The sequence below is a fragment of the Microcebus murinus genome, chromosome 9 (genome assembly GCF_040939455.1).
Source record: "Microcebus murinus isolate Inina chromosome 9, M.murinus_Inina_mat1.0, whole genome shotgun sequence".
In the NCBI taxonomy this organism is placed as follows: domain Eukaryota; kingdom Metazoa; phylum Chordata; class Mammalia; order Primates; family Cheirogaleidae; genus Microcebus; species Microcebus murinus.
The window spans coordinates 80,902,276-80,924,604 of NC_134112.1; the positions used below are offsets into that span (position 1 = coordinate 80,902,276).

Below are 22,329 nucleotides of genomic sequence, written 5' to 3' on the forward strand. Positions count from 1 at the left end.
GCTGAATTGAGGCAAGTTTCTTCATCTTACCACGGGGGTGACGCTGATCTCCCAGGGTTGCTCTGAGGTTAGGTGAGATCTGTAAAGCACAGAGCACGCTGCCCGGGCCACGGTGGACGCTGAGTAGCGGCTCTCCTGGTGTGTCTTTCCCCGCCCCGTGTTGCCGTCATAACCCATGTCCTTTGTGCCTCACTTCGCAGTTTGCAGAGTGCTTTCCCATAGTTGTCACCCTGATCCGCCCAATGACCTTGTAAGGTAGATAGGGCGGGTGTTACCGTCCCCAACCGGCAGATGAAGAAACTGAGTAATTTAGCAAATGTCACCTAGTTGAAAGCAAGCCGGGACAGTCATCTGGGTCCTCACTTAGGAGTCTAATGGGTTCGAAGAATTTTTTTGGTGATCTGATCATGAGCTAAGAAGGAAGGGTGGTTCGTAATTGGTGAAGAGATCCCAGCCAGGCTCACTCAGCCCTGGGGGTGCCCAGCAGCTCCTCTGCAAACCCCACTTGGGAGTCCTGGGCAAGGTCTGGCATGGTCCTGGGGAAGAATGGGCCCGCCTGGAGCATGCGGGTAGAGGGTCTGCGTGTCTCCGCAGTGGGCTGGGAGGAGCAGGAGAGAGCCCGGGAGCAAGGTCTGGTGAGTGCCAGCGGCCTGGGCCGGGAGCCAGACGAACTGGGAGGAGAGAGGCAGCTTCTAGGAACCACAAACTGCTGCGGCTGCTGCTGATGTGGCAGGGAAGACACATCTGGCCAGGAAGAACTGCTGGTGGCTCGTTGGTCTAGGGGTATGATTCTCGCTTAGGGTGCGAGAGGTCCCGGGTTCAAATCCCGGACGAGCCCTACCTTTTCTTGTCCCCACTCCACATACATACATACACTGCCTGCCCTTTCCAGAGAGGCAGCAAAATGATGGCTTCGGGGTGTGTGGTTAAAGGACGCTAAGGACAAGCTGCCAGTCAGTGTCTCCACTAGCCAGGCCTTGTCTGTACCCCATCATTTCCACTGAGATCAAACTGAGCAAGAGGGGACTGGCATAGCATCTGGCCAAGCTTGGGAAGGCTGGAGCCAAAGAGCTGCATTTCAGTTGGCAGGAAGACAACCTATCAGAGGGCCCCAGATGAAGAACAAGGGACCTGGACAAGTTAGGGGCTGGGCCTGAGCTGGAGGTCAAGAACAGGCAGCAGCCCTTGATATAGAGCCCGAGCTGTGAACACACTGGACTTGAGTCTGAAAACTGGGATTACAGCTATGATTCTGTGTCAGTTTCTCCCTCACTAAAACGGGAACTATAATACTCACTTCTCAGAGTTGTGGGGAAGATTAAATCAGAAACTGATTTACAACCTTACAGATATAGGGATTGTCAGGAATAATCTTGTAGCAACATGACAGACTGGACTAATGTAGCTATCCCCAAATCCAGAGCCCCCCCAAACACAAAGATGTTGGATAAAGTCAAATTTAAAAATTAAAATATGGAAATCACAACCTTTTTTTAAAAAGGGAAATTCCCAGATACTAGAATTGAAGAAGAAATGTAAAGTCAAAGCAAAATCAGGAGTTGGACCCATGGCCCATGCCACAGACAAATGCCCACGAACCTGGAACTATGTTTCAATCCTTCCAGCCTCAGCCCACCACAGACTGGAACTGAACCCCCGGCATAAAATGAGAATATCAAAGATCTACCTTATCCATTAAAAGAGGACTAAAAACTACATCCACCAGACCAAGGAAGCAGAGAAAAGGGGTGGAAATGCAAGTCAACCCTGAGAAAGTGAAGTCCCAAACCTGACCAGCGCTGTATCTGCATTTATGTGATCTTCATGGTGCTGGATCCAAGCAGAGAAATTAAATATAAACCTGGTGCAGGATGCTTGAAATCCTTAGGAATAATACCACACAGCATCCAGAAGCAAGAGAGAGTTCTGTAAGAACATTTTCATAACCCAGGGCATATGGGACTCTTCATAAACAAAGAAAAAAACTACAAAACTACAAAACCCCCAAACCAAACAAACAAACAACACCAAATCTGCTGAAGAAGAGCTCACAATAAAATATTATAAACTTCCTCCACTTTTTCCTCTGTCCTGGCTGAGAAACATACAGTGCCTTAAGTGCTCTGTGACCTGGCTAGCCACACATTTTCCCCTGTAGGCCTGAACCCAAGCTAGGGCCTTGAATATTTGCAGGCACTGATAAAGGTGTTTAGATTTTTGCTCAAAATACTGAATGACCAACTATGTTGCTAAGCACATAGAAGCTAGCCCTGTCCCCAGCCAAATTCCTTAAACCCTCATATAAAGTCCACAACCTGACCCCTCATTGTGGACATGTGTAGGTAGAACATACTCTGTCTCACAGTCCACCTTGAGGATATACAGCAGCCCACTTTGTACCTATATTCCCCAATAAATGCTTTGGGCTAATCACCCTTTAGTGCTTCTTTCTTGGGATCCCAATCAGCTCCATCTTGGGACAGTTTGGAGCACTCCTTGTGGGAACTTCCTTCTGCTGTTCTTCAGGTGACTCCAGCCACAGATTTGGCTGGGAAGTAACAAAACTAGACAAATAAGCAATCCATCATAAGGAAGAGTTAGCAGATACAACAAACAAGAGAGCACTCCAAGAACTGCACATAATGGAAGAACATGAAAAACATTATAAAGGTATACTTTAAAGTATGAAAGATAAGAAAATAAACTGTAAGGAAAACAGGGCAGTTGGGGAAAAAAACAGATTATTGAGGGGGAAAACCTCAAATAAAACAAACAAACAAAAATGAAAGACATAACTATTGAAATTAAAGATTCAGTGAAATTAAAGATTCAGTGATGTACTTAACAGTGGACTGAACTTAGGTCGAGACTTAGTGAACTGGAAGACAGAGCTGATGAGATCGTTCACAGTGAAAAAGGGGAAAAGTGATGAAATAGAAAATATAAGTTTAAAAGACATAAGGGAAAGAATGAAACAGACTAATATATATCTAATAGCAGTTCCTGAAAGTAACTGGAAGAATGGGGCAAATGTAATATTCCAATAGATACTGGTTGAGAATTTTCCCAAATGGAAGAAAGATACAAGTCCTCAGGCTGAAAAGTCTTGAGCTCATAAATGTACTGTGAAACTGCAGAATACTGAAGAGAAACAGACAAAATTTTAAAGCAACCCAAAAGAAAAATGCCTGTTTGCCTACAAAGATAAAAATTATATTCGCAGCTGACTTCTTAGCAATAACAGATTATAGAAAAAAACTGATAGACAACAAAAAATTATAGAAAATATTTATTTTAAAAAAGATTATAGAAAAAATCTTTTTGCTGCTTATTAGCAGCAAAAGATTATGGGGCAAAAATATCTTCAAAATGCTAATAGAAAATAACTGTCACCTAGAATTTTATGCCCACTAAATTTCCATTTAAAGGGCATGAAATAAAGACATTTTAAGACAAAAACCAAGAATGCTAACTCCTCAAAGACTTTCACTGCAATGCCACAAAAGGATATACATCATAAGAAGGAAATGGAAATAAGAAGAAAGGAGTAGAATGCAAGAAGGAATGGTAAGCAGAGAAATGTATAAATATGTTAGTCAATCTAAACAAGCATTGGGATGCTGCTGCTGATGGTGGTGGTGGTTAGAAATAAGGTGAAACTAAAATAATAGAAATATGGGAAAGAAGATCAGAGTTAACATGTCTAAGGACTTTCTATATTCAGGAAAAGTATGGTGATCTTGATTCATTGTAAACTTAAGTAAGAATGTTTAGAAAATATATAAAGAAGTAATCATTAAAAGAATAGAAATAGAATATATAACTTCCAAATCAGTGGGGGCCAAGGGATAAACAAGGTAAATAAAATAAATAAAGCCACTGTTAGTGGTGTTATAAATCGGTCCAACTACTTTCAAGCAATTTGGCAAGAACTGGTAAAGTTTAAGATGCACCTACTCTATGACCCAGAAATTCCACTTCTAGGTATCTACCGTAGAAGGCATGCACAGAGCTGTCCTTTGCTGCACTATTTTTAATATGGAAAACTGGAAACAGCCTAAATGCCTATTAGCAGAACAATGGATAAATAAATCGTGGTATATTCAGCAATGAAATAGTGTTCTGCAGTTGAAAACTATGAACTGGAACAACATGAATAAATAAAACAAATTGAGGGACAAGAGAAAGTTTGCAGAAGAATGTGCACAATACAACACTATTTACGTGGATTACTAAAGCATTCAAATCAAAATTGTGTATTGTTTGTGGATACATACATATAAAATAGGACTATAAAACCATACAGAGAGGGCTAGCACTGAATCAAATGTAGCAAGATCGGAATGATTGTTGAATTTCAGTTCTGTATATGGATATGTATTATGTTATTCTCTGTGCTGTACTTTTTTGCATGTTTCAAATACTCTTTTTTTTATTTTTAATGAAAGGATCATTTAGTAATAAGGGTAAAGGGGGATAAATGGCTGCATCAGTCCTCAGAAAGGATGATCTCCTGGGATGGGATTAGGAGGGAGGCTGAGTCCCGAGCCCAGGGATTATGTGGATTAATTCAGATCATCCCCCTAGGCTGATCACCTAGCTGGCATGCCCACCACCCCTAGCCCTTCAGAGACACATCCCTGGTCCACAGCCCACCTCCCTCATATCTCCTAAGCACTTTCTCCCCAACCCTCAACCCGGTACTGGTCTGGCCAGGGTTTGCCCAAGTTTGGCTTCCAAAAATGGACTAGTTCAGGTCTTCTTGAATGTTCCCAAAATCAAGAGTAAATAGTGACCTGTACCTCAGTAGCCAGGGAGAGATTAGTCCTAATACTCAGGATCAGAGCCCCATGAAGAGAGCTTGGACCTTTTTATGTCACAGTTGACAACTCCTCCTGCCTCCATGCCTAACTCTACTCACCAAGAGGTCAGCAGTCAAGGCCAACTGCTGGACCTGACCCTGCTGGCCGAAGCAGAACCAGAAGGAGCTGGGATGGAATGTACAGTCACTGGGCTTCCAGAATTAGTCTCTGCCAGTCCCCAGAGCTCTACATCCCTCAGATCCCCGATGCCAGCCCCTTTCCACTATCTCTGGGAAAGGCCCTGCTCCCCAAGTCTGGACAGACTTGGCATCTGCAGCAAACCATCTGCAGAAGGGGTTGGCTTATTCAACAGCCTTTCCCCATGACTGGGTGACCCGGGCCACAGGATCCGGAGTGGAATCCTGTCCTCTGGGGAGCAAGTGAAACATCCTTGATCTCTGCTTATCATCTCTCAGAGCACTAGGCTGCAGGGAATGGGGGGGGGTGGGAAGGAGAGTACAGGAGGGACAGAGACTTATAGACGATATTATTGTTAATGGGCAACATTTAACTCCACAAATATGAAGTCATTTGTTAAATGATAAGATAGAGCATTAACTGTGTAGCTGGAAGATTTATCTTTACCCATTTATTCTATGTGTTAGGCACTTTGTCAGATGCTGGAGCCACAAAGATGACTAAAATACTTCCCAACCTTCAAGAAACTGGGCAGACGGAACCTGACAACCCAGAGTAGCTGGTGCTGCCACAGAGAGGCAGGCAGGGGGAAGCACAGCAGGGGCCTCTGTGGCAGGGGCCACAGCAGGGGTAGCGACTGGCATCAGGGAAGACTGCCTAAAAGTGACCCCCAACTGAGAGTTGAAGGAAAATAAGGATGTCTGGGCACAGAAAGGCTTCTTTGCTGTGGAACAGGGAGGGCTTATGGACCTGGGAGCCTGCGGTGTGAACACAGACAGTACGTGCCTCGACTTGTGTGTGGATATGCAAGAGAAAGGACTGGTGTGTGTCCCTGGCTTCGGAATCTCCCAACAATTGTCTGGATGTGCTGGGAAGCCCGGTTCCCAATCGCACACACTCCCCTCCTGGCTGAGACCTGCAGAGATGTGAGCATTCCTGGGCAATAGCCAGCACCGGGAGACAGTCCTTGAATGAATAAATGAATGAATGATCGAAGAAGTGAAATAGGCTCTTTGGGCTTCCAGATCTCCCTCTGTGTGAGTGATAATCAGCAGTGCCCAGCCTGAACCTACGGTGGGGGTGGCTGGCACCCCACAGGGTGTGGGACCTGGAAGGAAGGCAGGGCGGTCTTCAGGCACTAGAGGCTGGAGGAGGCCACCGGAGGGCCGCTCCTAAGAAGACCCTGGCTCTGGCTTGCTGGGGGCGAGGGGAAAGCAGAGACCAGGGCCCTACAGTTCGCACATCCGGGCCTCGTGGGGCCGGGAGGGCTGACCGCGGAGCGGGTGGGAGCGCGCGTGTCTGCGCGTCTGGGGAAGCAGTCATCCTAGTCCTTTGTCGCCCCTACGGCTGAGAGGGCCGGGCCCAACACCTGGTGCCGAGGGGTCCTCACGCACAGCCCAGCCGGGCGGGGCCCACCTCCAGAATCAGTGGGTCTTGTCGCCTGCCCCGGGCAGTCTTAAGCCCCGAGTAGCTCACGTGGGCCGGCGGCTGCGCGCCCCCCGGGAGAGCCAGGGGCGTACCGGAGCCGCGAGCAGGGAGGGCTTCCGGGCGGCGGCGGCGGGGGGAGGTGTCAGGTGGCAGCCAGGCCCCGCCCCGTCGGCCCGCCCTCCCTCCTCCCTGCGCACCCGGCTCCGGGTCCTGGGGCTCGCGGCTGCGGCTTCTGCTCCGGGAGGCAGCGGCGGCGGCGGCGGCGGCGGGAGCGGCCATGGAGGCGGGCGCCGGGGCCGGCGCGGGAGCTGCGGGCTGGAGCTGCCCGGGCCCAGGTCAGAGCCGCCCCTCCCTCACCTCTCCACCGCCACTCCTTCCTTTCTCCATCTCTCCTCCTCCGGATCCCCAGGGCTCCCTGCCTCCGCTGCGCCCCCCTCTCCGCCCGAAGTCTTCCTCCCTCAACCCTGGCCTCCACCCCGCGCGGTCTCCATCTTTCCGGCCTGGGACTTGTCCACACCGGCCGCATCCTCCCTGGCAGTCCTTCCCATCTTGTCTCTCCAGGCCTTGCAACCCCTCCAGCCACCAAGGCCCCTGAGCTCCGGGCGAGGGCAGGGTGGGCAGGTCCAGCGACAGCAAAGGGGCCGCCGCAGCCCAGAACCCGTTCCCGCACGCCCCCCATTCCTCCCCTCCCCAGGCCACCTCACCCTTCCAGCCTCTCACCGGCTCCTGCCCTCTTCCTTCCATTCTTGCCCCTCTCCTCCTGTCCCCTTGGGCTAAATATACACACCCCCTCTTTTTGTGTGAGGGAGAGGAGCCAGGAACAGGGGGTGCTGAGGAGGCTGAGCCACAGGGCAGGGGTCCGCACAGGCAGGAGAGGCAAGAGGTGGCCAAGGGAGGGGAGTCACGGAGCAGAATGAGTCAGGCACTTGCACTGGGATTACGAACCCCAGGGCTCCAGGGGCTAGAAGGCATGTCCTCCTCTCTTCCTCAGCACCCCAGCCACCCTGGGCATCCCACAACCCTTCCCCTCTCTCTCTCTGTTTACAGGACCCACAGTGACCACTCTAGGCTCCTATGAGGCGTCTGAGGGTTGTGAGAGGAAGAAGGGCCAACGCTGGGGGTCCCTGGAACGGCGGGGCATGCAAGCTATGGAGGGTGAGTGCTTTTCCAGAGTGCTTTCCCCAAAAGGCTTTCTTCCCTTCTTCTTTCTCCCTCAATTCCCGTCCCTCCTCCTTCTGACCCCCAGAGCTCAGAGCCAGGATATGGCCCTTCCCTCAGGTCACCTCAGCCCCTCCTCTCTCAAGTCAGGGCTCCAGCCCTCCCCAGGGCTCAGGCTTTGACAGAAGTTCAGGGTGTATCCCTTTGGGGCCCTGATCACCCAGCTAACCAGGTTGCATGTCCCGGGGGACCTGCCAGACGGAGAAAGAGGCCTCATTGGACAAAGCTTTGAAGCTGCCTTTCAGCAGGGGGTTTGTTCTCACTGCCTGCCGACGACCCAGATCCCAAGCTGTCTCTTGTTTTACAAAGCAAGGAAGGAGACATGTGGATTGTCTTTCTGGGGCCACCACTATTAACGTCCAATGGAAGCCTTACAGCTTTGGTCCTCTAGTATATCTTACTGCCTAAAAGAGAGAGCCTAGGAGGGGCCTGGTAAGAAGGCCAACCTCCCAACACACATGTGTCCCCACCACACCCATGTGACTTAGCAGTTGCTGCCAGAATCAGGTCCCTGGAAGGATGCTGGTCCATTTTTTAGGACTTCCTGCGAAGCGTTGCACATTGCACATTCAGTGTGGGCAACCCTGCTCCTCCTCAGGGGATCAGAAAGTGCTCCTGGATGAACCTTAGGTTGCTGATATTAGACAACATAAGACCAGAGACTCAGAATTTTAAAACAAAGTAAAACAATCACCATCCAAACAAGATTTTGCTGTTTACAGGAATTGCATTGCAGTAAAGGAGGGGGTGCTCACCAAGCAGAGGCTGGGGACCAGCACCAAAGCCCGGTGTTTTAATGCACTTATAATGGCAGGCTTCCTTTTTACACACAAGTACAACCTAAGACTTCCCCTGAAAGCCTTGTGATCAGCGGGGAGGAGGCGCCTCACAGTGCTCTGGTGAGGGAAGAGACCTCATGGCACCCAGCTGGGAAAAGCAAGGTGGACTCCTGGAAAATTTCAGAAAGGTGTTTGATAATTAATATACATGTGAAAGGGCCTCAGTGTTTGTCCAGTAAAACCTCTAGAATAATTTCCTTCTGATGTTTTCTTTTCTTTTTTTTTTTCACGTACTGATAAGCAATGCTTTCTTGTTATGGAAAGGCTAATTTCTCACAAGACACCTGGATAATTTTTTGACTTTCTACAAACCCCTAAACTATATATCTTGCCCCATTTGGCCTAAAGACCCACCCAGTGTCTGAATCCTTTCTTGGCTGCTTGTCCCACAGGTGGCTGAGCCAACACTCCCAACACTTGCTGCCCTGCTTGCCCCCAGGCAGTAAGTAGCAGGAGGCTACCACAGGAAGGGCCTGGAAGGGGGAGGGGCTGCCTCCAAAGGTGACCCTCACACCTGAGGAGTCATCATGAGTACAGGTCCTGCCCAGGGGATCCTTGGGGGACACCAGGTGGCACTACAATACCATCTCTGCCTGGGGATGGTGAGTTTGAGGGCTCTGGAAGGACTGTGGAAAGGAAGTTGGTGCTGACTCCCAGATGGGTTGGGGTCTCTCCTAGGGGAGGTATTACTCCCAGCTCTCTATGAGGAGGAAGAGGAAGAGGAGGAAGAAGAGGTGGAAGAAGAAGAAGAAGAACAAGAGCAGAAAGGTGGCAGTGTGGGCTCCCTGTCAGTCAGCAAGCACCGGGGCCTGAGCCTCACTGAGACAGAGCTAGAGGAACTAAGGGCTCAGGTGCTCCAGCTGGTGGCAGAGCTGGAGGAGACTCGGGAACTGGCAGGGCAGCATGAGGACGACTCCTTGGAGCTGCAGGGTGAGTGCCTGGGATGGGGGCAGGGGGCCTGGGTCCAAAGGTTCTGTGCTCCTTTGGATCCAAGCCTGACGCTGGCCCCCACTCCCTGCAGGACTTCTGGAGGATGAACGGCTGGCCAGCGCGCAGCAGGCAGAGGTGTTCACCAAGCAGATTCAGCAGCTCCAAGGTAATTCCCAGGACTCAGACTGGAGTGAGGTGGCCATCCAAGTTGTCACCCAAATACTTTTGTCCTGAGGGTTTGACTAAAGCATAGCAAACAAAAATAACCTAATTCAGTACTTTTACCTCATTTTTCTCTACTATTCTCACTCTTCTCTCTTCTCCTTGTTCCTCACTCTCCTCTTTCTCCGGTTTCCTTTCCTTGCATCTCCACCTGGCTTTTCTGCCCTCCCTTCCCCCACTTTCTCTGCCATCTCACCTCCTCCCTTGTTGGCTCTTTCCTCTTGCTCTCCTGCAGCCTCCTCCCTCACACTGTACCCCTTTTCCTTTGTACTCCTGGCCAGTGCCAGGGATGGGTCACCAGAGTTGAATTCCAAGCCAGATTTCTTTTTCCTGTCCCTCCAAAGGACAGCATGCGAAGAGCAGAGAGCCAATGAGAAGTGACTGGAGGGGCCTCTCTGCATCTTTTTGTTTTTTTGAGACAGTCCCGCTGTGTCCCCAGGCTAGAGTGTGGGTAGCGTCATCATAGCTCACTACAACCTCAAACTCCTGGGTTTAAGCAATCCTCCTGCCTCAGCCTTCTGAGTAGCTGGGACTACAGGCACATGCCACCAGGCCCCACTAATTTTTCTATTTTTTATACAGACCGGGTCTCGCTCTTGCTCAGGCTGATCTCCAACTCCTGACCTCAAGCAGTCCTCCCGCTTTGGCCTCCCAGAGTGCTAGAATTACAGGCATGAGCCACTGCTTGCCTGGCCTCTGCATCTTTTAAGGGAGGCAAATGAGAGTGTTTCTCTTGCTCCTGAGGACCTGAGCTTGTGGCCCCCAAATCCCTTTCTTCCAACACCCACGTCCCTTTGTCTCTGGGAAGCAGCACGTCAGGTGTCCCACATTCCACTGCACCAGCAAATAAAGAGGCAGCTTTTGTTACTTCTATGGGCTTCCAGAAGGTTTAGGGGAGCTGCCCTAGAAAACAGCAGGGACTCTCTAGGGAGAACTGAGATCAAGCCAAAAGAAAAGTATAAATGGAGAAAAAAGGAAGCCCGGGAAACAGGCCTAGAGAGGAGCAAGCAGAGGTGTAACAGAGAAGAGAAAGGGACAGAGATGTATCAAAGGTAGATGCAGGAAGCGTGGACAGTGAAGGAGTCACACAGAGGAGGAAGATGATAGGAAATGGGTTGCACAGGGAAGAGTGTGGGTGTTGGTCTCAAATCACCTAGATTCTTGGACCTCGTTCTACCACTTCGTCTGAGATCAAACTTTGTTATCTTGGGCAAGTCACTTTTATCTTTCTGATATCTTTATTATCTATAAAATAGGACTCATTCTTTTGTTTATCACTTTTTTATTGAGTGCCTTTATACCTGGAGGACCAATTATGAATGAGACAAACCAGATCCTTGCCTTAATGAAGAGTACATTCTAAAGGGGAGAGGCAGAAAGTAAAAAAATAAACAACATGTGTGCAGGTGGCAATAAATGCTATGAATATAATAATGTGACCTATAGAGAGGGAATGGATGGGAGTTTATTTTAGACAGGGCAGTGAGAGAAGTCCTCTTTTAGAAGATGGCATTTGAGCTAAGACCCAAACAATGAGAAGGATCCAGACATCCGAGAGCTGAGAGAAGAGCACACCAGGCAGAAGGAACAACAGCTGCAAAGGCCCAGAGGTGAAAATGAGCATCATGTGTTTGTGGGAAAGAACAAACGCCATTGTGGCAGGAGCAAAGAGCATATGTAGGACCCTAGTAAGAGAATGTGGCCAGGCAGGCAGAGGCCAGATTACCATGGGTCTTGTGGGTCAGCTGTGAGGTTCGGCTTTCATTTTAAATGTAGGTAGCAAAGAGCCACAGGAAAGTCTTGACTAGGGTGGGTGGGTGGGGGGGGGGGATCTGATCTGCTTTACATTTAAAAAGATTACTTTGGCCACTGTGTGGAAACCAGATGAGGAAAAGGACTAGAAGCAGTGAGTCCTGTCGCCAAGTTATTGCAATAGTCTAGTCAAGAGATGATGGTCACTTGGATTAGGGTAGTAGAAATGCAGATGGTTCAGAATATATTTGGAAGGTGGAGCCATCAGGACTTGCTGATGAATTAGATGGGTAGATAACATGGACATGAAAGATGACTTTATCCTGAGAAAATGGGTAGATGATGCTGTCACTTATTGGGATGAGGAAGACTTGGCAAAGAAGAAGTTTGGGGACTAAGGGAACCAGTGAAAGCATGTTTTCTACCTGTTGAGTTTGAAGTGACCGTGGACGTCCAAATGAATATGTTAAGGCAGCTGGACATATGAATCCAGAACTAGAGGAGAAACCAGGGCTAGAGATACAAATCTGGGAGTCATTAACATAGGCCTTAGAATCCATGGGATCACTGTGCAGTCCTATGGGAGATACCAGATGAGGAGAGAAAAGGGTCCAGCCCAGTATTTAGAGTTCCAGTCCAGAAGGAGAAATGAATAAGAGGGATTGAATGAAGTAGGAGGAACTCTTGAAGCATTTCATGCCCTGGAAGCCAAGAACAGACAGTGCTTCAAGGAGATAATGATCCACTGTATCAAAAGTTGCTAAGTCAGGTGAGATGGCAGTTGGATTTGGCAAGATGGAGGACCCTGAGCCATTTCAGTGCAGATAGATGCCTGACTGGATTGAGATTGAAGAGGAAATGAGAGGTAGAATGGAAAAGGTGAGTGCAAATAACTCCAGTAGTTGTTCTGAAGAGAAGCAGGGAAAGAAGGGGAAAGGAAATGGGGTCAAGGGAGAGTTTGTTTAATGTAGGAAATGCTAGATCACGTTTGTTCCATGAAAGGAAAGATCCAGCAGGGCAGAAAAAGACAATGGCCTTTGCTTGGAGAAGGAACATTTCATCCTTTCAAATAGGAGGTAAGTCGTAGCCTAAGCGAGATGCTGGTGAGAACTGGAGCGCCTCCCTCTTCAGCATGAGTCTAAGACGCGATGTCACCCCAGTCACCCCGCGGCAGGCGACTGAGGCCTCCGGCGCACGCGCGTTGCCGGTTTCCGCCAAGAGGGAGCGCGCGCGGCCTCAGAGGTAGCTGGTGTTGAGAGGCCGTTCCGGCGGCCACAGCCCCTCGGGGCCGGGACCGGCCCGGCGGCGGGGAGGCCCCCCAGGGAGACCGCTAGCGGGGGGCCGGCGAGATGGAGGCCATAACCAGTGAGTGAGAATCGCCATCTCTGTCCTGCAGCCCGACTCCAGGGCCCTTGGCCGGGCCCTTTGTCCCAGCCCCTCAGTCAACGGGCGCCCGCTCTTCAAAACCCGGGTTGGGCCTTTTCAACTCCCGCAGGCCGGACCGCCCCGTCCCGCTTCCGAATAAGCCCCACACCCTGCCTCGGAGATCCTGCACCTTCTTCCATTACCCAGCGAGCCTCAGAATGCTGGTTTTTAAGGCCAGCCTCTAGAGGCGCGCCTAAGGGAGATTTGAACCTCAAGGTCCAAGGCATATTAGGGAAGTGGAGGTTGGTCTGGACTCCCAGAAATCCTGCCACGGACACTTGGGCCTTTATCCTGATGGCCAGTTTCTCAGTGTGTCTCCCCCATTTGACTGAGCTCCAAGACAGGACCTCCTGTGCTGTTCAGCAGTGGGGACAAAGCAAGGAGTTTCTTCCTTTCAAATAGGAAGTCAAAGAATATAAGTGGAGATGCTTGGGTTTGGCACAGCGTTTATCAGTTAACATTAGTTGAATAGACCAGGGAGAGGGGGCAGCTGGGATCATTCTAGAGCAGGAAGAATTGGCAAAAGATGTGCCCAGAGCTATACATGTGACCTCAGGAGAGTAGAGCAGGAGACCTTCCCCTGGGATGCCCTGACCACTCAGCATTTATATCTGAAACATGTCCAGATTTTTCTTCAAATGTCTAGGTTCTCGTCTAATTTTTTAAAAAAATACCAAACATGTAATTCTGTATACATAGACTCGGTAAACGTTTGTTGAATGGATGAACCCCTTCCTCATTTATGCATGACTATAGAAAATATTTATTGAACTGCCTTATGCAGGCACAATACCAGATCCTAGAGCTGTAATGGTGAGTGAAACAGACATGTTCTTGCCTTCATGAAGCTTATAACCAAAGGAAGGAGAGGCCAAATACACACATACACTGCAAAGTACAGGGTGCTATGAGAGCATTTAATACAGGCCTTCTCTTAGTTTTTTGAGGAGGTGGGAGGAGGCGCTAGGAAAAGTTGAAATCTGAATGGTAAGTAGAAAGAGCAGAGGTTTGGGGCAAGGGATGGGAGAATGTGTCTTGCAGTGGGTTTATGGGAGGTCCTGACCCTAGCAACTCAATGCTTAATTCCCTAATCCTGGCCCCCAAATCCTGAATTTACTGTTTTGTCAGTGCCTTTTGTTCTGTCTCCATTTTTAGGTTCTCATCTGGGTCCAGAAACCCGGAGATGCTCCATAGATACAGAGAGTTCAGACACATTCTTTTGTAAATTAAAAAAAATATATATGTATATTATAAAATATAGGCTTGCTAGGATTCAAACAGCACATATACATATGGAAAGTAAAAGACCTTATCACATGCTATCCCACTCCTCAGAAGCAACTACTCTTTATGGTTCAAGGCATGGATCTTTCCAGGCCTTTTCCTATCTTTGTACATTTGTGTGTTTTATACTATACATAAAAATATTTTTTGCAAAAGTTAGATAATTCTGTATATTTTACAGCTTATTTTTCCTTCTAGTTAATAGGGAAACTTTTTTTATGTCTTCACTATAGGTCCCCTACTTTCTTTTAAATGGCTACATGATATTCTATTTAACTATTATCAATTTAATCAATCCCTTATTGATCACTATTTAGGTTTTTATCCCATGTTTGGTTATCATGCAGTGAACTTATGTTTGCATTTCAGCTGTGAACTCTAAATGCACATTGTTTTGGGTCCAGTACTTACCACAGGATTTCATGAGAACTATGAGCTCCGTAATTTCTGAGCTCCCAGACTGAAAAGGTGAAAATAGTCTGTATACATTTTTTTAGTCACGGAATTTTTAGAAAGACTCAAGATATTAATACAGTAAATTAGGTTTGGTCTTTAACTGTTGGGTGACTCCTTAGAAGCACTTAATGCTTTTTCTTTATAATAGACTAAGTTGTTGCCTCAAAATCTATTTTTCTACCACACCTTACTACATGGAGTCATTCTCTGTTCCCTTCTTAGGTACTCTATTTATTTTATACTACATCATGCTATACTTTTCTGATGGGATAGAGACTAGGTTGTCAGGAGTTTCCAGACAATAAGCCTACCTTTAACTTTGTGTCTCCAGAACACAGTAGATTATTTCACTTCTCTTGACCATCTCAACCTTTGGGCTTTGCAGGTGAGCTGCGGACCCTACGGGAGGAGATTTCCCTGTTAGAGCGCGAGAAAGAAACTGAACTTAAGGAAATAGAACGGGAATTGCATTTGGCCCAGTCTGAGATCCTGACTCTGCGACAAGCAGCAGAGGATTCCGCAACTGAACATGAGAGTGACATAGCATCCCTGCAGGAGGATCTCTGCCGGATGCAGAAGGAACTCAATGACATGGATCGCATTCGGGGAGATTACGAGATGGAGATCACCTCCCTCCGTGCAGAAATGGAAATGAAGATGTCTCAACAATCCAATAGTTTAAGTCTCTCAGATTTCTCTGGGTTGCAAGGTATGAGAACAAGCCCTCCTCCTTGTCTGTCAGTACTAAGTCAAGCAGAGAAGAAGAGTTAATATATAGGAAAATGGTAAAAGGTGGCATTAGACCATGAATTGGGAACCTCTAGAAAAAAACTGCATGTTGAATTCGAGACTGTAAGGGAGAAAAATAACCAGATGTTATATAACCAGTTCATGGTAGTATAAGAAATAGTACCATGGAGATGTACCCTGGGAATTCTTCAGAAAGCCATTGGGTCTTTGTTGATTTGACTATGAGAAAACTCTTCCTAGGAAAGTTTCGAGTTCTAGGATGGGTATCTATACCCCTGTTGGGACCTGTCACCTTGGGAAGCCCTTCCTGCTTCTCTGGAATCATGGCACTTTGCCTGGACCACTTTATGGGGAGCCTCTGGTCCTGCTTCCCAAATCCCACATGTTAATTCTTAATCTCTTTTAGCCCTCCCCAAAGTAGAAGCTTTAGGGGGCAACAAATCAGAACACAAGACAGCTGGAGAAGAAGAGAGGTTATTCCTGGTAATACATGAGGTACTCAAAAGCTTAGAGCCCTGCTTTCAGACAGTGAGTCTCTTGGATCCTAGCTAGTTGCTAGGATTCATGACATCAGAGAATTTGCCTTTATTCTGAGGTTGGATTTATGATCTGAGTATAATAGAGGCCCTATATTTGGCCAGGTCAAGCAGAGGCAATCAACAAGGAATCAAAGAACTGCAAGTTTTGCCAGCTGTGTCAAGCCTCTCAGAAGAACTTTTGAACTGGTGGTGCTAGGAGGAGGAGGCTAGCACAGGGGGAAGGCTTGCCTAGGGCAAAACAGACCTGAGTTCAGGATCTCAGCTCTACTAATTGGCAGAATAAACTCAGTAACCAGCCTCACTTTCCATATCTGGAGTATTGAGTCAAAATTAGTCAGTAAAATCTTACTGATAGATGGGATCCTAGTGCAGAAAAAGGATCTTAGGGAAAATGTAGAGAAATCCAAATATAGTATGGAGTTTATTTAATAATAATGTATCAATGTTGATTTCTTGGTGGTAATAACTGCACCAGTGTAATATAAGATGTTAACAATTGGGGAAACTGGGTGAGAACTCTCCCTGGGAACTCTCTACTCTCTTTGTAACTTTTGTTAAATCTAAGACTATTCTAAAATTAAAAGTTTATTTAAAGAAAAAAAAACTTACTATTTTGGGGATTAAATGAAATGTGAAGCATACTTGCACACTGACCAAATCTGAGGCTGAAACCATCAAGTCTAATGCTTAGCACATGGTTAGTTTTCATTAAAGATTAGTTTCCTTCCTTCCTTCTATGGTAATCTGCAGTATTCTAAGGAGTTCTGATTAGAATTAAGAGGAAACATTAGAAGTCACTTTCAGGATGTTGAATCTTCCAGCAAGTAAGATAGGTCTTGTCTTCTAATTAGAGCAAGTTAATGTTCCTCAAATATCAGTGGAACTAGTATTCTAAGAGATATAATTCTTTTTTTTTAAATTTTTTTTATTTTAATATTCTTTTTTATTTTTTTAACTTTTGTCTTTTTTTTTTTTTTTTTTTACAAAACCACATGTGGACAAACTAAGAGATATAATTTTTAATCATTAAGAAACAAAACAGATATGGGTATTTGTATCATCAAAGCATCAAAAAGTATTGGTGACTGGTGCTTAGGGACATGTGCTGGGGCATTTCAGCCAGATCTCTTCTAATGCTTGAGGATAATATGTGGATCTGGTTAGAATAGACTTTTCTCCCATCCAAGTACTAACCAGGCCCGACCCTGCTTAGCTTCCGAGATCAGACAAGATCGGGCACGTTCAGGGTAGTATGGCTGTAGATGGAACAGACTTTTCTATCGGCAGATAAAAGACCTTTAGAATTCTTGACCACATCCAGGCCAATGTTTTTGATATGGTGATAAAGGAAGTAAAAGGAAACTCAAAATGCCTGGGTTGTTCCTAAAAGGCAGGAACTGGCAGTATGACATCTGACAGTTCACATCTATCAGCTTTTTGTACTAAAAGCATAACAGGGCCGGGTGCAGTGGCTCACGCCTGTAATCCTAGCACTCTGGGAGGCCAAGGCAGGAGGGTCGCTCAAGGTCAGGAGTTCGAAACCAGCTCTGAGCAAGAGCAAGACCCCGTCTCTACCTAAAATAGAATGAACTTAATTGGCCAACTGAAAATATATAGAAAAATTAGCCAGGCATGGTGGTGCATGCCAGTAGTCCCAGCTATTTGGGAGGCTGAGACAGAAGGATTGCTTGAGCCCAGGAGTTTGAAGTTGCTGTGAGTTAGGCTGATGCCATGGCACTCTAGCCCAGGAAACAGAGTGAGACTCTGTCTCAAAAAAAATTAAAAAATAAAATAAAAGCATAACAGGAAGGTAATGATAAACAATTAAATAAAAACTTTAAATACAATAAACCAAAACGTTAATTAAACCCTCAAAAGCTCAAGACCCTGCTTGGTTAAGGCTTTGAAGATGAGCACACAGGACAAATCTGGGCAGATGAGAAGAAGGACAGCAACCTGAAAGAGGACAAAGATTGTTGCACTGAAATTTTCTGGGCCCTGTCTTCTAAGCCTCTGCATGTAGTATCTCTTTTCTGTCTTCAGAAAAAGAGAAGCTATTCAGCGTTCTGCTCTCAGGTTTCTAGACAAAAACGGGGCTTGTCATCATTGCTTTCCTTCTGAGGGTCTCATCTCTCTCTGCTTGTCTTCTGCAGAAGAATTGCAGGAACTGCGAGAACGCTACCAATTCTTGAATGCGGAATACCGGACCCTGCAGGAGAGCAACAGTAGCCTCACAGAGCAGCTTGCAGATCTGGAGAGCGACAGGTACAGCCAGGATGCTAATGGGGTTCTGTAGGACTCTTCCTTGCCTTGGGCTTTCCCCTGAAGGCAGATGCCAGGGTAAAGAATGTTCCTCTGATCCCGGATACCCAGTCCTTTTTATGGTATCCAGAGGATACAGATACTGCCTAGAAGCAGACATGAGGATCCAATCTAGTTGTCTTAGAACTACAGTGAGTGAGTTCTAAAGTTTAATTTTCTCCCATTCTAGGTATTGGGATTTGGTTTGCTTTGCCCTAGAGTAGTTCAGAAGAGATTCCTTTGTTTTCCGCACAGATTTGATTCAGTCTATTGGCACAGTGCTTCCAGATTGGAGCTGGCTTGATGCCAGGCCCACCCTCAAAACCAACTGGACTGGCACTCTTAGGGTCTCTCAGAGCCAACACACCTTTGCAGACTGAGATGCTGGAGACTTTTTATGTGATCTTCTAAACATGTTTATTTGAGAGGTGAATCACAATAAAAGGCCCCTTACTATCTTTGGCCTAAAATGAAGGCATCAGGACTGAGCACACTTGGTTGGTAATACCAGGCAGAGCCCCTTCTCAGCATGGCTCTGGTGTTCTGGATTACAGGACACGAAGAGCAACAGAGAAGTGGCTGGAGTCCCAAACACTAAGGAGCATGATGTCAACAGAGTCTCAGACTTCAGAAATGGATTTCCTAGAGCCTGATCCTGAAATGCATTTGTTGCGACAGCAGCTCCTGGGAGCTGAAGAGCAGATGCATGACATGCAGAGCAAGGTAGGGGATAGAGGAGTGGGGAGGTGGGCACCTTTCATTGTCTCTCCTGCACCTTCTCTTGGCCTGTGGTAGAAACATCCCCTTAGGCACAGGGCTAACAGAGGAGTCCTGCCCTGTGACAGGAGATAGTACTCGTGGGGCTTGCTTGTTTGCCTGATGTAATATTCCAAACAAAGGAATACTTTCCCCAAGCCATACTTTCTCCAAGCCTATTCTTGGAGTGCATGTGATACCTGTAGTAAGTCAGTCTTCCTGTTCCATTTCCCACACAGTGCAAGAAACTGTGTTGTGAGTTGCAAGAGCTACAGCATCATCGCCAGGTCAGTGAAGAAGAGCAGAGGCGGCTGCAGAGGGAGCTCAAGTGCGCCCAGAATGAAATGCTTCGGTTTCAGACCTCCCACAGTGTCATCCAGGTAAATCCTGCTGGGGGAGGCACTTGGGGAGGGCAGAAGGCCTCGTGGAGGCACTGCTCCCGGGGGATGCTCCACTGACTCTTGCCTTACAACCAGGGCACAGTCTACTGGAAACCAATTTAGAAGTCATATAGCATTGCATTCTAGAAACAGTAGCCATTACTGTGTGTATGTCTCACAGAAGAAACCAAACCAAACCATCCTCAAGATGTCTGCTTCTGAAAAGGAACCAAGGTGATCTGTAGAGAGATATGCTGTTTCTTGAGAGTAACTGTTCTACTCGCATCCTCCCCACCACAGAATGAGGAACTGAAGACCAAACTCTGTACTCTGCAGAAAAAGTATGATGATAGCCAAGATGAGCAGAATGAGCTCTTGAAGGTGCAGCTACAACTTCAGACTGAGCTCCGGCAGCTCAAAATCACGCAATCCACAGTCGTAGAAAGCCAAAGTGAGAAGGTAACAAGAACCAGAGGTGAGGGGACAACTTAGGCACTAAGAGCATTTGTCTGAGGTTTTGGGGAAGGTGAATAAGACTAGCAAGTTAGATAACTCCAGCTACCAAATAGGCAGCACTGCAGATTGAGAACTCCAGCTCCCCTCAAGTACTTCGTTAGATGAGAGGACAACCGGTAAGTGAAGGGCAGGGGGAAGTAAATTCTTAGACTGTCAGTGTCTGACAGTGACTCAGGCAGAAGAGTAGTAAGTGGGTTAAGGAACCCAGAGGCACTGCCCAGAGCCCCCTCCACTGTAGGAATTACGGTGCCGGCTGCAGAGGATGCAGCTCCAGTACCAGAACATCATGTGCGAGAAGGAAAAGCTGCTGGAAGTGCAGCGGCAGCTGCAGGAGAAGCTGCGGTGCCATGAGGCAGAGCTGCAGCACCTTAGGAAGATGGTGGCCTGTTTGCAAGAAACCAAAGAAAAGGTAAAAGAAGGCCCAGGTGAGGGAAAATATAGCCAGGCAGAATATTCTGTGCGGCTGAGTGCATCGAGGAGGAGTGGGAGTGGCAGGAATCCTGTGGAAGGGCTGGTGGTAAGGGGCCAAAGAGGTGCTTAGGAGAAAGGTGATCTCAGGGAGACACAACGCTCTCAGCTTCCTTTTATTTTAAATTATAAAAGCAGCCTATAAAAGAGAAGCCCTTTCCGCTACCCACCTCCCAAAAAAGGAAGCCCCAAAAGATCTATGTTCCAAGCCTGTTGGGGATGGGTCAATCTTGGGTAAATCTGTCTGGGATGAAATTGGGGTTGGGAAAGACAGGGGAAAATGGGTGCCTTTAGTCCTTGCCTGAGAGGAGAGAATGCAGCAGCAGGGGCGCCTGGGGTTACAGCCAGGCCTGCCTCCCCTGCCCAGAATGCAGAGATGCATGCCCAGCTTCAGGAGATAAAGCGGCAGTTCGAGACCAGCAAGGAGGAGCTGGAGCGGCAGAAGCACATGTATGACCAACTTGAGCAGGACTTCCTGCTCAGCCAGATGGAGCTGAAACAGCTCAAGACCACCCAGTGTGCTGATAAGGTAATTGTAATTCAGAGAGGTGAGAGCTCCTGGGTACTTGATCTGGAGAGAAGAGGTACAGGAGGCAAAAGATGAAGTTGCCTAACTGAGGGATTTGATGGGCTTCCTAGGCAGGAAGTAGAGGCAAGCCACATGCTGTTAACTTTAAAACAGTTTGCCCTTACCTTGAGTTTGAGCCAGAGCCACAGCTTAGTAGGATCAGTACATCTGGATCCCAGTCTGAACACCTGAAGGTTTTACACATGATTCCATATGTGTGGACATTTATGTGTTGGTATTAGAACTAGTCATTCGTGGAGAAGAACATACACATAGCCCCATGTACACAACTATTATTGTTAGAACTTGAGAGGGGGTCTACAGCCATACCACCCTGAACACACCTGATCTCACCTGATTTTGGAAGCTAAGCAGGGTCAGGCCTGGTTAGTACTTGGATGGGAGAGAGGGGCCAGTTTTCTGTGACAAATAACAAATGCTCTTATAATGGTACAAGGTCTCAGGGCAAGAGTGCTGATTGGGTAGTAGAAGGATGTCAGCTTTTCCAGGATTTATTCTGTGACTTTGGAGTAGTTAAATCTTCGAAGCTTGAATTGTGCCATCTTTAAATTGAACAGATACTACTCTTATCTCATTTCCTTTTAGTAATAAATCCTGGTAGTGATAAATAAGGCCTTATTCCTTTTTCTTTTTCATAGTATGTAAAACACAAGCTGCTGTCATATACCGTATTGAGCATTTTCAGTTCCTGATTACTGATAGGAAGTGGAAGGTGTTGAAGCATGTTGGAGTAAAGGCATAAGAGTCTCAAAAGATGGTGGAACTGGTCACATTCTGCTGGAATACTCAGTAGTTCCTGCCAAGGCTAACAGCCGTGTGTTTCTAGAGAAAGGCCTTCAGGAGATAGAGGATTGGGAAGGTTATTTGGGTCATCTCAACAGTCTACTTGCCTTTCTATGCCCAGGCTCACATTTACCCCTTCCTTCACTCCCACTAAATTTGGGGGTCTCAGGGACCATGACTTGCTCATCACCTCTTCTCCTAGTGAAAGTAGCTCTAGGAAAGGAGAAGCAAGCTGGCATACAGAGCCAGCTTTCTCTCTCGTCATGAAACAGCATTGGGATTCATCTGCTATTAGAAGATTTGGGTTTTGGGGATCATGGGATGATTTAGTCTTCTCAACCCAAATTCAGCAATAGCTCATACCTTTCTAAAGATTTTAAGAGATGATTAGGGTAACAAAAATGGGAAAAATTAGGGTGAAATTAAGTTGTTATTGGCAAGGAGCACAATTAGGTCCAAAAACAACCAAGGTTAGTGAGAATAACAGCAGCTAGAGTTCTCATCAGGACAGGAAAATGGTGTGCCAAAGGAAAGGCCCAGAGAAAAGGAAGATGGGAAGTGCGAAGGGAGGGGCATGGACAGCACTCCCTCTTGAACTGCTCTCAGAAGGGAATGGGAGTGGGAATTTAGAGCACAGCCAACATAGTCCAGAGCAACTGCTCTGAAAGAGCAGCCCGCTGGGCTTCCCCTTTC

General features: G+C 47.2%; 1 protein-coding gene and 1 non-coding gene across 4 annotated transcripts in view; both read left to right on the forward strand.

Annotated features, from left to right (window-relative positions):
• Positions 1-766: 766 nt before the first annotated feature.
• On the forward strand, positions 767-838 carry TRNAP-AGG (transfer RNA proline (anticodon AGG)). Its single transcript has one exon. It is a non-coding gene; the product is annotated as a tRNA-Pro (tRNA).
• A 5,777-nt stretch (positions 839-6,615) lies between these two features.
• Positions 6,616-22,329, forward strand: part of CCDC136 (coiled-coil domain containing 136) — a 28,408-nt gene continuing 12,694 nt past the window's right edge. For 2 of the 3 annotated variants that reach the window (XM_012789159.2, XM_012789160.2), the window contains exons 1-11: positions 6,619-6,763; positions 7,476-7,583; positions 9,164-9,415; positions 9,507-9,581; positions 14,940-15,263; positions 17,997-18,108; positions 18,699-18,867; positions 19,140-19,280; positions 19,581-19,739; positions 20,035-20,205; positions 20,632-20,793. In XM_012789159.2, coding sequence (XP_012644613.1) covers positions 6,706-6,763; positions 7,476-7,583; positions 9,164-9,415; positions 9,507-9,581; positions 14,940-15,263; positions 17,997-18,108; positions 18,699-18,867; positions 19,140-19,280; positions 19,581-19,739; positions 20,035-20,205; positions 20,632-20,793 — 1,731 coding nt within the window. In that variant the 5' untranslated portion in view covers positions 6,619-6,705. Of the gene's footprint in view, positions 6,764-7,475; positions 7,584-9,163; positions 9,416-9,506; positions 9,582-14,939; positions 15,264-17,996; positions 18,109-18,698; positions 18,868-19,139; positions 19,281-19,580; positions 19,740-20,034; positions 20,206-20,631; positions 20,794-22,329 lie in introns of all 3 variants that reach the window. The other variant, XM_012789162.2, reaches the window with a different exon arrangement.